This window comes from Camelina sativa, chromosome 15 (genome assembly GCF_000633955.1).
Source record: "Camelina sativa cultivar DH55 chromosome 15, Cs, whole genome shotgun sequence".
Taxonomy (NCBI): domain Eukaryota; kingdom Viridiplantae; phylum Streptophyta; class Magnoliopsida; order Brassicales; family Brassicaceae; genus Camelina; species Camelina sativa.
Genome location: NC_025699.1, coordinates 4,333,495 through 4,345,113, shown reverse-complemented (window position 1 = coordinate 4,345,113; position 11,619 = coordinate 4,333,495). Strand labels below are relative to the sequence as shown.

The following is an 11,619-nucleotide window of genomic DNA, read 5'->3' as shown; positions in this document are numbered from 1 at the left end:
TATAGACAGATTTAATCATCTAACATTTTTGAAGAGAGATATTACGATAGCTTAGCTTTATTACTTTTTGGTTGATATTTTCGTTGTAGGTAACGAAATTATGAGTGTCACAATATCATCGTAGCTCAGTTTTACATATAAAAAGAAAAAATAATTGGCAAAAAGTAAAAGACAAATAATTTATTCGTATGTTTGAGAATTTTACAAGGCCCTCGACAAATTTCAAAACTATAGGTTCCCTTTAATATTAGCAGCACACAACGTTTTCATAATCAAACGAAAAAAAACAAAAAAACAAATTTTAAGCCCTTGGCTTAACCATGGCTCTCAACGGTTCCATCATCACCACCGTGAATTCCAATTTCCCGACGAAATTAATTTCACTTCCCGGCGGATAAGCGCTCCACTCAAACTCTTGAACCATCTTCGCTAGCATTAAGTGCACGTGTACGGTCGCCATCGCTAGACCCGGACAAATCCGACGGCCAACACCAAACGGCATCATTTTAACTCCGGTTACACCGGTTATATCCGCTTCCTCCTTACCCGAAATAAACCGATCCGGGTTAAACTTCTTCGGATCAGACCAAAGCTTCGGATCCTCATTAATAGCAGGGAGATAAAACTCGACGTTAATCCCAACGGGAACATCGTAACCGGCGACCGTCGTCTCCTCCGTCACGGAGTGAGTCAACGTAAAATAAGTCGGTGGATGTTTCCGGAGTATCTCCTTAACGACTGCTTGCAAAAAGACCATTTTATCCACATCTTTCTCCTCAACCTTACGATCTCCAANAACAGAATGAGTCAACGTAAAATAAGTCGGCGGATGTTTCCGGAGAATCTCCTTTACGACTGCTTGTAAAAAGACCATTTTATCCACATCTTTCTCCTCAACTTTACGATCTCCAACCGTTGATTTAATCTCATCGTAGAGCCGAGATTGAATCTCAGGATTCACAATCAGCTGCGCGATACCCCACTCGATCGCAGTCCCCGTCGTATCAGTACCTCCGTTAAGAAACTCCGAGCAGAGAGACACGAGCTCTTCGTTAGACGGCGTCGTTTTACGACCTTCGATTTTTAAATCAAAGAGTGTATCAAGATACGAGAAAGACGACGCCGTTTTATCAGTCCCCGGATTCTGAATCGCTCTCCGTCGTCTCTCGATGAACCTAACGATGAAATCAACTTGCTCACGACGAACCTCGAGAGCTCTTGCTCTCTCCTTGGAGTAAAACGGAGCAAGCATCGGGAGATAGTCATCGAGTCTCGGGTTAAGCGTGATCAACACNATTCACGATCAGCTGTGCTATACCCCACTCGATCGCAGTCCCCGTCGTATCAGTACTTCCGTTGAGAAACTCCGAGCAGAGAGACACGAGCTCTTCGTTAGACGGCGTCGTTTTACGGCCTTCGATTTTAAGGTCAAAAAGTGTATCAAGATACGAGAAAGACGACGCCGTTTTATCAGTCCCCGGATTCTGAATCGCTCTCCGTCGTCTCTCGATGAACTTAACGATGAAATCAACTTGCTCACGACGAACCTCGAGAGCTCTTGCTCTCTCCTTGGAGTAAAACGGAGCAAGCATCGGGAGATAGTCATCGAGTCTCGGGTTAAGCGTGATCAACACTTTCTTCATCACTTGATCCATGTTCAAAATCGACTCTTCGTCCATTTCGATTCCGAAACACATCTCTAAAAGAATACAAAACGCAGCGAATCTTGCGTTTCGTAGTACCCAGACAAGACCGTTGTTGTCTTTAGCTTCTGATCTGATCCTCTCGACGAGTTTATCCATAGCGGATTGTCTCGACAACCCGAATTCTCTGAACCTTGTCGAGCTTAACATGTTCTGTACCATGTTCCGTCTTAAGGACCGCCACACGGGTCCGTAAGCTGAAGCGTTGACGGTGAACGTGTTGGAGCTGAAGATGGTTCTGGTCGGATTCTCGGAAGGTCGGGTTGCGAACATTGGTCCGCGTTGAATGAGAACGTCGTGGGCGATAGCTGAATCAGAGATGATGATCATCGTTCGACTCCCCATCCTCAACGTGAAGATAGGACCGTATTTGTTCCTTACGTCATCAACGTACTCGTAAAATTGCTTTTTGGAGCGAGCGAATTGGAAGAGGTTTCCGACAACTGGCCAACCCGGAGGACCTGGAGGAAGCTTTACGCGCTTTGGTTTGGAGCTCCTGCGCGTGAGGATCAGTAGAACCAAAGTGGATACGAAAATGGTCAAGAAGAGTGAAGGAGATATGTTACATGAAGTGGTGGTAAACGGAAAGAGAGACATTTTTTAGGTTCTTGTTTGGTTTGTAGCTATGGGGAGGGTTTGGAATGAAAAAGGGAAGAAGCAGAGGAAAAGGTATAAAAGCAGAGGAGAGCATGATAATTTAGGTGAGGAGAATTTAAAGTAAAACGGTTTTGTGATTGGGATCTCATTTAATGTTATGAGGCTGAAGTTTTTGGTATGCACAAGAAGTACGACGCGAATTTAAAGTCTTGTCTTTTATGACAAGTGGTAATACAGATTTTTTTTTTCTTTTTTTTAATCTCCGAACGTGATTTTATACATGTCATCGTTTACTTTTTCAGTTTAAATTGTGAGTTCTTTTTTTATCTCCTGACCAAGATGATGTTGTTGTTACATCAATCTTCTGAGATGCATGCAACTTAATTACAAGTTTAAAGTTTAAAGTTTAAACCTCTGCACCGAGACTAATACAAAGTTTAGAGTTAATGCACACTGGTACTCATATCATGTCGATTCTCTACGAAATTACCATTTTATGCTTTAGTTACAAATCATAGTTAAGTTTTTACTTTTTACCTTCATATACAACAGATTCCTACAAAATCATGAATGCAAAACATGATATGAGTACCAGTGTGCATATATGATCAGTTTTGACATGAGAGTGTATATTGAATAAGATTTCTTGAATAATATTGGAGTGTCCATGAGTTTACAAATGTTCATATGCTAATTAATCCCGCAGCTTTTATTGTTTAAACCCTATATTTGACCGTGGCTCTCAACGGCTTCTTCATCACAACCGCAAACACCAACTTCCCGGCAAAATCTACATCGTCACTTATCCGGTGGACACGCGATCCACTCGAACTCTTGACCATTCTCGCTATCATCAAATGCACGTGTACCGTATCCCGAAGCGAGTAAACAGAAACAAGTTTCCGATCACCGGCCATCCTAGTGGGCCTGGCGGGAGTTTTATGCGGTTTGAATTGTGTCTCCGGTACGTAAGGGTTTATAACTAAACCGGATATGAGAATCGCAAAAATGGCTAAGAAGACATGATTAGGGAACAAGTCAATATGAGTAGTAGAAAGTACTGATAGGAGTGACATTTTTTAAAGCTAAATTGGAGGAATTGAAGAAGAAGAGAAGATGAAGCTAATTATTAGAGTGAAAAGAATTGTAAATACGAATATAGTTATTATTAGATTAATCGAAAATTAAATGTTTGTAACGGTCGTTACTTGACTTTTTGAATCTTTGATGTGTTTTCCTCAGTGTTCTAAAACGCGCTATGCGGTTGCTACGCGGTTGATAAACGCCTAGCGCCTAGCCGTATATGCGGGTGCCTAAGCGGAATGTAGGCGAATTATATATTTTAGATATATGAATATATATTTATATAAAAATAATATATATATATATATATAGGATGAAAAGTTATACACTTTAATTTTAGAAAACATAAAACAAAAATATAGTGTCAAATATTATATTCAATAAACTCTTATCTATCAAAATAGTTTAGAATCTATAATAATCTCACATTTTAAACAAAAAAAAACATAATCGATTCAAAAACTTGTAAAATTGACAAAATGTAAGTTTATACTTACTTTGGAACCAAATTAAATTTCATAAGTTTAGACTTTAGAGGCTAATTATAATATTTATTAGAAACAAAAATATTATTTAAAAAAATATTTAATTACAGTATTTTTTACTATTTTAGTCAACATATCGTCTAGAATCCGTACAGGCGTCCGCGTAGACCGCATAATGTCCGCCTAAACGCTATTAGGCGTCCGAATTATTTAAAACCGCCTAAATTACCGCATAGCTAAAATTCGAGACGCTCGGTCACTGCATAGCGTATAACCGCCGTCTAGGCATCCGCGTAGGCCGCATTTTAGAACACTGGTTTTCCTATCGCTTTGTATTGTTGCTTTTTTAATTCCTTCGTATTATATTGGCTACAATTTCTGTTTTCGATGTAGTTTAATTTATTTACATGTAGGTATCATATAAGACGTTTTATAAATAGGCTTAAGCATATAGCAATCGGTTCTATGAAGTATAAAATCAATTTTCTAAACCGTTTATACGTTTTCTATTTTGATGGAAATTGAAAATTCCACTCAACAGTATATGGAATTGTATGATTTATCGAAAAAAAAACCCCAAGATTGCAAAAATAGGGGACGATGATACGAGTGTTAAAAAAAGTGGTGGAAAACTTATGTCATGTAATGTTATAGGTGTTTTTCTATTGCCTCTTGAATGGTGGAGGAGGTAACATGCTATGTTTTGCAGATTGACTTAGGTTTTAAAGGTGGTTAAATATTGAAAGTTAGCACCGACATATCATTTGGATTGAAGCGGTGGAATTTGTCAAATCTTACAAAACTTGAGTTGGGAATGGGAGAATTTGTAAACTAATCTTTCAGTGATAAATTGTAATTTTTTCTTTTTCTTTTTATAGAAATGTGAATGATAAATTGTAATTTTATGAATGGACATTGGTAGAGCACCAGAAAATGGTGCAAAACGTATTCAAAACTAAAAACACATCTTTGTGTTTATAACAAAGGGAGTATTTTCTTGTTTGAGAGTATACAACTTTTAACCGATTATTAATCAAGTACTAAATATAGAAGTCTTTAATCTCATTATTTCTACATGTCCTCGTTGGGTTCATGAATTATTCCATTTATAGAAAATATATGTAGAGACTAATTTAGACAAGACCTACTTTATATATTTAATATTGCATTCAACTATATGTGTAGTTCATTGTAGTATTTTCTGACTTATTGGCTCTGATTGGGAGATATTTTGAAAGCTTTAAAATTAATTTAAATCTTAAAAGTTAAAATTTTATTATTTATGTTTTTGTTGCAAGTCTTAAAAGTTTAAAATATTTATCAAAGAAGTTTTACATAACATATTATGACGATGATGCATTGACTAGTTCAAAAGATTTTTGATAGCAGGATCGCCGGCCATTGATCGCGGTGTTCTTCCTGCAGCATTTCTCGCCCTAGGGTTGGCTCCTGCCGCCAGTAGTCTGGTTACCATATATGTGGTTAAATCAAATATGGTCAAACCTTCCTGCAATTATAATCCATAATTGCGGTGGCCGCTCATGGAGAACGAGAATGATCCTGATGATAATTTTACTTTCTGGGATATAGAAGGTGTTCAAGTTCTCAAACGTCTTAGCTGTCAACACGTTAAGCCAATGCTCAGACATTTTTTGCATTTAAGAGGTATGATCGGTGCCCTCTACATCTTGGGAGCAGTAGGCTTTTTAGAACCTGTTCGCATCACGTCTAGGATCCATAATGCTTTAATTATATGCAGAGGTTGTACCATCATAAAAGGATAGATTAGCATAAGGAATGCTATGAGCAAAAAAAACAAGTATATCAGTGGGGAAGAAATAAAAAAACGTTTGATATAAAAAAATAAGTATACCATCATAAGAGAAGCGATTATCATAAGTTAAGCACCGACATATCATTTGGATTGAAGTGGTGGAATTTGTCAAATCTTACAAAGCTTGAGTTGGGAGAATTTGTAGACTAATCTTCCAATGATAAATTGTCATATTTTTTTTTTTTTTTGATATGAATGTTAATGATAAATTGTAATTTCATGAATAGACATTGGTAGAGCACCGGGAAATGGTGCAAAACGTATTCAAAACTAAAAGCACATCTTTTTGGTTATAATTTGGAAATTTTTCTTTTTATTGGTCATGTGTTTTCTATTTTTTTTCAAGTATGTAAGTTTTGAAGTGATTTATGTATGCTAAAATAATAATCAGGGGAACAAGATATACAATATTTCAAATACTTTGTCAATTGTTGCAGGTGTTTTTTTGTTGAAGATTATAGATGTTGATGTTTAATACCAATTCAAATTGTTTTGATATACACTTGTGGATGGTTTCGTAGTTTGTTTTTTTAAGACGGTGACATATTATTATTTCGACAACAAGAGATACAAGTTCTTCTACCGTCCAAACTTTAACTTTATCTAATTCTAAGATATTTTGTACACTATAAACTAATAATTTGAATAAATCATATGCTTTTTTTTTTTTTCTTGCTGGGTCATTTTCATTTTGTTTAATATCTAAACAAAGACGGATTTGATGAAAAATTTATAAATTGACCAAAAATTTATTGCCTTGACTGTTTTTTTTTTTTTCCTTTTAATAAATTTGCTGGATAAATAGTTAAATACAAATAGATAACGCTAACAAAATAGAGTACAAAAGGAAAAAAAAAAAAAAAAAAAAAAAAAAAAAANAGACAGCACCGTACCAAAACTGTGTCGTATTAAAATTGTTGTGGCGAAATAAATCCGTCGTTTTGTTCCGTTGATCGGCAGGTGAAAGTTTCTTCGTCACCACCGTCTCTTTCTCTCTGGTTTCTCTTTCTTTATTCTTCTTCTCTGATGACGCCGCCGAGACCACCGTCTGGGCGAGGAAGAGGAAGGCCGCTGCGTGGTTATTCTGAATCAGAGAAGATGATGGATGGTTCCGGTAGTTGGGATACGCTTGATTGGACCAAACTCGATGTAATTCAATTCTCTCTCTCTCCCCACCTTCCTCTGATTCTTAGGGTTTCTCACGTTTTCTTCCCTTTTAACCTACAATTTACACAGACAACACGTGAATGTCGTTTTTTTTTCATATTTATTCTGGTTATTATTTGTATTGAATTGATTGCTCAAAGTTTCTTGTTTGGTTCTCTCTTTTTGATTGATGGGTTGCCGCAGTCAGCTACAGGGTCAGGCTCTTTTGCTAATTTGAGTTGCTTGCTGGAATCGGAGAAGGTCGTCGTCGAGGTATGTGTTTGTTTTTTTGTAGAGTTGGTCAAAGTGATCTCTTTTTATTCGAATTTTCCTTTTTAGGAACTTTGTTACCATATCCGACTTATGGAATTTGCTCCTCTTGTATTTCTCATGATAATTGTAAAGTTGTCTTGTGAATCTTTTATCTAATTTCTGGAATTTGTTTACAGGGTTATGGAGTTGTGCTTATTAACACCGATGAGGCAGGAACCTTGTTGGTGACAAACTTCCGTATTCTTTTTTTGGTATGATTTTGTCTTTCCTCTGAGTTGATGCATTTATCTATTTTTCCCTGGCAAATGTGATAGTTTTAAAATGTAGACTACAGTTTCTTGATCATTTTGAGTACTGTTGATCAATATATTCTTTGTTTCTATTTGTGAAGAGTGAAGGAACCAGAAAGGTCATTCCACTTGGAACAATTCCATTGGCAACTATTGAGAAGTTTAATAAATTGGTCAGTTGCTATACCCTGGGGACAGAGCTATGCGATTGATCTTAATTTAGTTAGGCTCTGAAGCTTTTACATTGTTTATCTTATGTATTTTTGATTCATGGGTGGTGAACATAGGTGCTGAAAGTTCAATCAAACCCTCGTCAGTCTGACAGGAATCCACCACGACGTCTTTTACAGGTCACTGGTATGTTTCCGGACTTGCTATACCTGATTTAGAGTAGGTTTTCTTTTGTCTGGATTTTGTATCATAGCTCAGATCTGCTTTGGTGTTGAATTGCGTTCTTGACTCTTAAGTCTTAACGTCTGAATATTATCTTGGACAATAGATATCTTCCCATAGTGATGTTGGTTGAAGTCTTTTCTTCTTTTCTTACAACTTTATTTGATGCCATGATTACTTGCGTGGTGCAGGAAAAGACATGAGGATAATTGTTTATGGATTTCGTCCTCGAACCAAGCAGGTGAAACTTTCACTATTATGCTACCTTACTCATTTCTCCCTGAAATGATCTGTATAACCTTTCATACTTTTGCAGAGACGTTCAGTGTTTGAGGCATTACTGAAATGTAGCAAGCCAGAGAGAGTATGGGATCTTTATACTTTTGCTTGTGGGCCTTCCAAATTTGGTAACGCAAACCCAAAGGAAAGATTGCTTAATGAATATTTCCGTCTCCTCGGAAAAAGTTCAATACGAGCATCAGCGGATATGATTGAAGATGGTTCGTTCACATTGTCCAATGAGCTGTGGCGGATAAGTGACTTGAACTCCAATTATAACTTGTGTCAGACGTACCCATTTGCCTTTATGGTTCCAAAATCCATAAGGTATGACACTGATATCTTTTCGGAATTTTAAAAAATTCTCTATCTATACCTTCTAGACTGTGAGTACTACTGTCTTCATTTTTTACGAGCTTTCCAGAAAATTCTCTTCATTTATCTGGCATGTCTCTTTTTCCGCATTGGAACAAGACCATGTTCCTGTTGAGAATTATAAATTAAAGAAATAACAAGTCTCTGTTGCTGTAGTGATGAAGAGTTGCTCCAAGCATGTTCTTTCCGGGCAAGATGTCGTTTACCTGTGATCACGTGGTGTCAGCCAGGTAGAAATGCATATATTTTGGCTGCTTCCATTTTAATGATGCTCGTATTGTCTCCAAATGACATGCTTTTTGGCCTCAATTGCAGGAAGTGGAGCTGTGATAGCACGCTCATCACAACCTCTTGTGGGTCTTATGATGAATATGAGGAGGTATATCAGACTTTCAATTTCACGAGGAGACATTTGGATAATTGTTTAGTTTTAGTTTTGGATTTCAAAGTTCACAAAGTGATAGATTCTGAAGTTTAATTTGTTTCAACTCCAACAGTAGTTTTGATGAAAAACTTGCTGCTGCATTCTGCTCTCAGTTAGCTGATGCAAAGGGAGAACGAAGGTGAGCTTCTGATGTTCCCGTAGTCTGGTTAATTCTTATGTCTTGTATTTTATGCTTCGTTATAAAGAGTTAAAGTTGTGGATTATGAATGCATCTCATAAAAGGAAATTCACACTCTTGTTGGTCTTGGTGGATACGTGATTTTCTTCTAAATGCATCAATATGTCGGTTTGGTTTCTATTAATATACTTGCTATTTGGATAGCATTCACAAGCTAGTGTTGAACTGAGCTCATATGGGATATATTCAGTTATTCACAAAGATGTACTTTTCTCATCTTGTTTATTTTTTTCTACTTCATAGGAAGCTATATATTGCCGATGCAAGACCTAGGAAAAATGCATTAGCAAATGGAGCCATGGGAGGCGGCTCAGAATCATCGTCAAACTATTTCCAATCTGAAGTAAGTAAATGATCTTGGTTTTTTTATGCTTAAAGTCTAGATCTTCTGGAATTCCATGATTTTAGTGACGGCGTTTCTTTCTGCAGATTGTTTTCTTTGGCATAGACAATATACATGGAATGAGGGAGAGCTTTTCCCGCCTTAGAGATTATTTAGACATGCACGGTACAACATCATCTGATGGGAGATCATCGTTCTTGGTGAGTATTGAATATCCAGGAACTTTTTTGACTGATTCAGTTGGGGAATACAAGATGATGTATTACACTTTTATGGTGCTAATCATTAAGATATATGTATGCGTGGAATCTACAGAGACACGGTGGTTGGACCTGGGGAGGAGGCAATCTTAGTAGTATGTCTGCTTCAGTATCTTTACTTGGAGACAGTGGTTGGTTGATACACATCCAGAACGTTTTAGCTGGCGCAGCATGGATTGCTGCACGTGTTGCTATGGAGTCGGCATCAGTTCTTGTGCACTGCAGGTTAGATACCTGATTCACCTCACCGGCTAACTATTTCATTTGGATACCAATTTATATACCTGTAATAAGATGAAGATGCGTTTGTTTTAATCAAAAGCTTCTATTATTATTATGATTGTTATGTCATGATTCATCATATGTCATTACGCAGTGATGGATGGGACAGAACAACTCAGCTGGTTTCTCTTGCATGCANCCTCGGAAAAAGTTCAATACGAGCATCAGCGGATATGATTGAAGATGGTTCCTTCACATTGTCCAATGAGCTGTGGCGGATAAGTGACTTGAACTCCAATTATAACTTGTGTCAGACGTACCCATTTGNATGTTTACGAAAGTCTTTAATTTAGGTTTGACTTTTAGTTGATATGGTTTCTCATAGAGTATGTTTCAAAACTGTAAAATTGGTAACTAGACTGATTCAATGATTTACAATTTAGACTNAATTTTAAAAAATTCTCTATCTATACCTTCTAGACTGTGAGTACTACTGTCTTCATTTTTTACGAGCTTTCCAGAAAATTCTCTTCATTTATCTGGCATGTCTCTTTTTCCGCATTGGAACAAGACCATGTTCCTGTTGAGAATTATAAATTAAAGAAATAACAAGTCTCTGTTGCTGTAGTGATGAAGAGTTGCTCCAAGCATGTTCTTTCCGGGCAAGATGTCGNTTCGCTTTTCCCCGAATGAAGATGCTTACCGTATCAGTCATATGTTCTTTCTCACTAACTGTGCATCGACATTCTTGTTTGCTACCCCATTTTCTTATGTACTTTTTCTCTTAAACTCATATCAGGCTCTTGTCGAAAAGGATTGGCTTGCCTTTGGTCACCCGTTTTCGGATCGTGTAGGAATGCCTAACATATCAGGATCCGGTAATTTTGACTTACCAAGACAGTCTTCTGCGGCTGGAAGTTTCCCTTCATCTCCTGTGCGTCAGTCTTCAGGATCAGCAGCCTCACAATCTTCAAACTCTTCCCATGGGCATAACAATTATTCGCCTATATTTATTCAGGTGAGCGAGCAGCTATTCATCTTGCAATTATAGTAACTTTTTGGTTTGTTTTAGATCTATTTCAATGGGTTGGCCGACCAACAGCTTATACTATGTTCACATATATGTGTTTCCAGTGGATTGATAGCGTATCACAGCTAATGCGGATGTATCCTTGTGCTTTTGAGTTTTCTCCGGTACGTATGAAGCCGAACACATTTCTGACAATTTCATGTTCAACTTCTTCCCGTAATAATACTACCACTTTTGCCGTAATATTTGGTGTTTCAGACTTTCCTGGTAGATTTTATGGATTGCTTGCTTTCATGTCGTTTTGGGAACTTCTTATGCAACAGGTAAAATTTTCTTTTGAAGCTCCGTTGTAGAAACCAATTGGTATTAATGTATTATGTTTGACCTGGTGTAAATTTCAGTGAAAAAGAGAGGGAACAATGTGGGATTGCTGATGCATGTGGATGCATATGGGCTTACTTGACCGATCTGCGTTCATCTAGTGCAACTTCTCATGTCCATTGTAACCCGTTCTATGATCCGTTGAAATATGATGGCCCATTATTGCCTCCGGCAGCATCTTTAGCTCCTACCCTTTGGCCCCAGTTCCATCTCCGCTGGGCTTGTCCCGAGGAAGCTAAAGCTGCAGATATCGGGGTCCAATGCAGAGCTATGACAGTGAAATATTCAGAAATGCAAAAGGT

At 37.4% G+C, this 11,619-nt stretch overlaps 2 protein-coding genes across 3 annotated transcripts in view; one reads left to right on the top strand and one right to left on the bottom strand.

Annotated features, from left to right (window-relative positions):
- On the bottom strand, window positions 160–2,503 carry LOC104745234 (cytochrome P450 77A4-like). Of its 2 annotated transcripts, none has more exons than XM_010466431.2 (3): window positions 1,516–2,503; window positions 899–1,175; window positions 160–781 (listed from the first exon to the last, which is right to left on the bottom strand). In XM_010466431.2, exons 1-3 carry the CDS (start codon window positions 2,298–2,300, stop codon window positions 302–304), a joined length of 1,542 nt encoding a protein of 513 aa, XP_010464733.1. In that variant the 5' UTR covers window positions 2,301–2,503; the 3' UTR covers window positions 160–301. The 2 variants fall into 2 exon arrangements, with proteins under 2 accessions (XP_010464733.1, XP_019092123.1); XM_019236578.1 differs by having other exon boundaries at window positions 160–789; window positions 904–1,207; window positions 1,548–2,503.
- The window catches only part of LOC104745233 (phosphatidylinositol-3-phosphatase myotubularin-1-like), a 6,643-nt gene continuing 1,619 nt past the window's right edge, over window positions 6,596–11,619 (top strand). Inside the window, exons 1-18 of the mRNA XM_010466430.2 lie at window positions 6,596–6,851; window positions 7,053–7,121; window positions 7,298–7,372; window positions 7,513–7,584; window positions 7,699–7,768; window positions 7,996–8,045; window positions 8,121–8,410; window positions 8,615–8,688; window positions 8,774–8,837; window positions 8,956–9,021; window positions 9,325–9,424; window positions 9,511–9,624; window positions 9,740–9,909; window positions 10,061–10,135; window positions 10,696–10,924; window positions 11,041–11,100; window positions 11,195–11,259; window positions 11,338–11,617. Of these exons, the coding sequence (XP_010464732.1) occupies window positions 6,729–6,851; window positions 7,053–7,121; window positions 7,298–7,372; window positions 7,513–7,584; window positions 7,699–7,768; window positions 7,996–8,045; window positions 8,121–8,410; window positions 8,615–8,688; window positions 8,774–8,837; window positions 8,956–9,021; window positions 9,325–9,424; window positions 9,511–9,624; window positions 9,740–9,909; window positions 10,061–10,135; window positions 10,696–10,924; window positions 11,041–11,100; window positions 11,195–11,259; window positions 11,338–11,617 (2,046 nt within the window). The 5' untranslated portion in view covers window positions 6,596–6,728. The remainder of the gene's footprint in view (window positions 6,852–7,052; window positions 7,122–7,297; window positions 7,373–7,512; window positions 7,585–7,698; window positions 7,769–7,995; window positions 8,046–8,120; window positions 8,411–8,614; window positions 8,689–8,773; window positions 8,838–8,955; window positions 9,022–9,324; window positions 9,425–9,510; window positions 9,625–9,739; window positions 9,910–10,060; window positions 10,136–10,695; window positions 10,925–11,040; window positions 11,101–11,194; window positions 11,260–11,337; window positions 11,618–11,619) is intronic.

Excerpts from the sequence above, each read along its gene's own strand:
- LOC104745234 (XM_019236578.1), bottom strand. The coding sequence starts at position 2,300 with ATGTCTCTCTTTCCGTTTACCACCACTTCATGTAACATATCTCCTTCA. Across the intron at positions 1,208-1,547 it reads AGAGAGCAAGAGCTCTCGAG|GTTCGTCGTGAGCAAGTTGA; the intron begins GTTCGTCGTGAG and ends AGAGCTCTCGAG.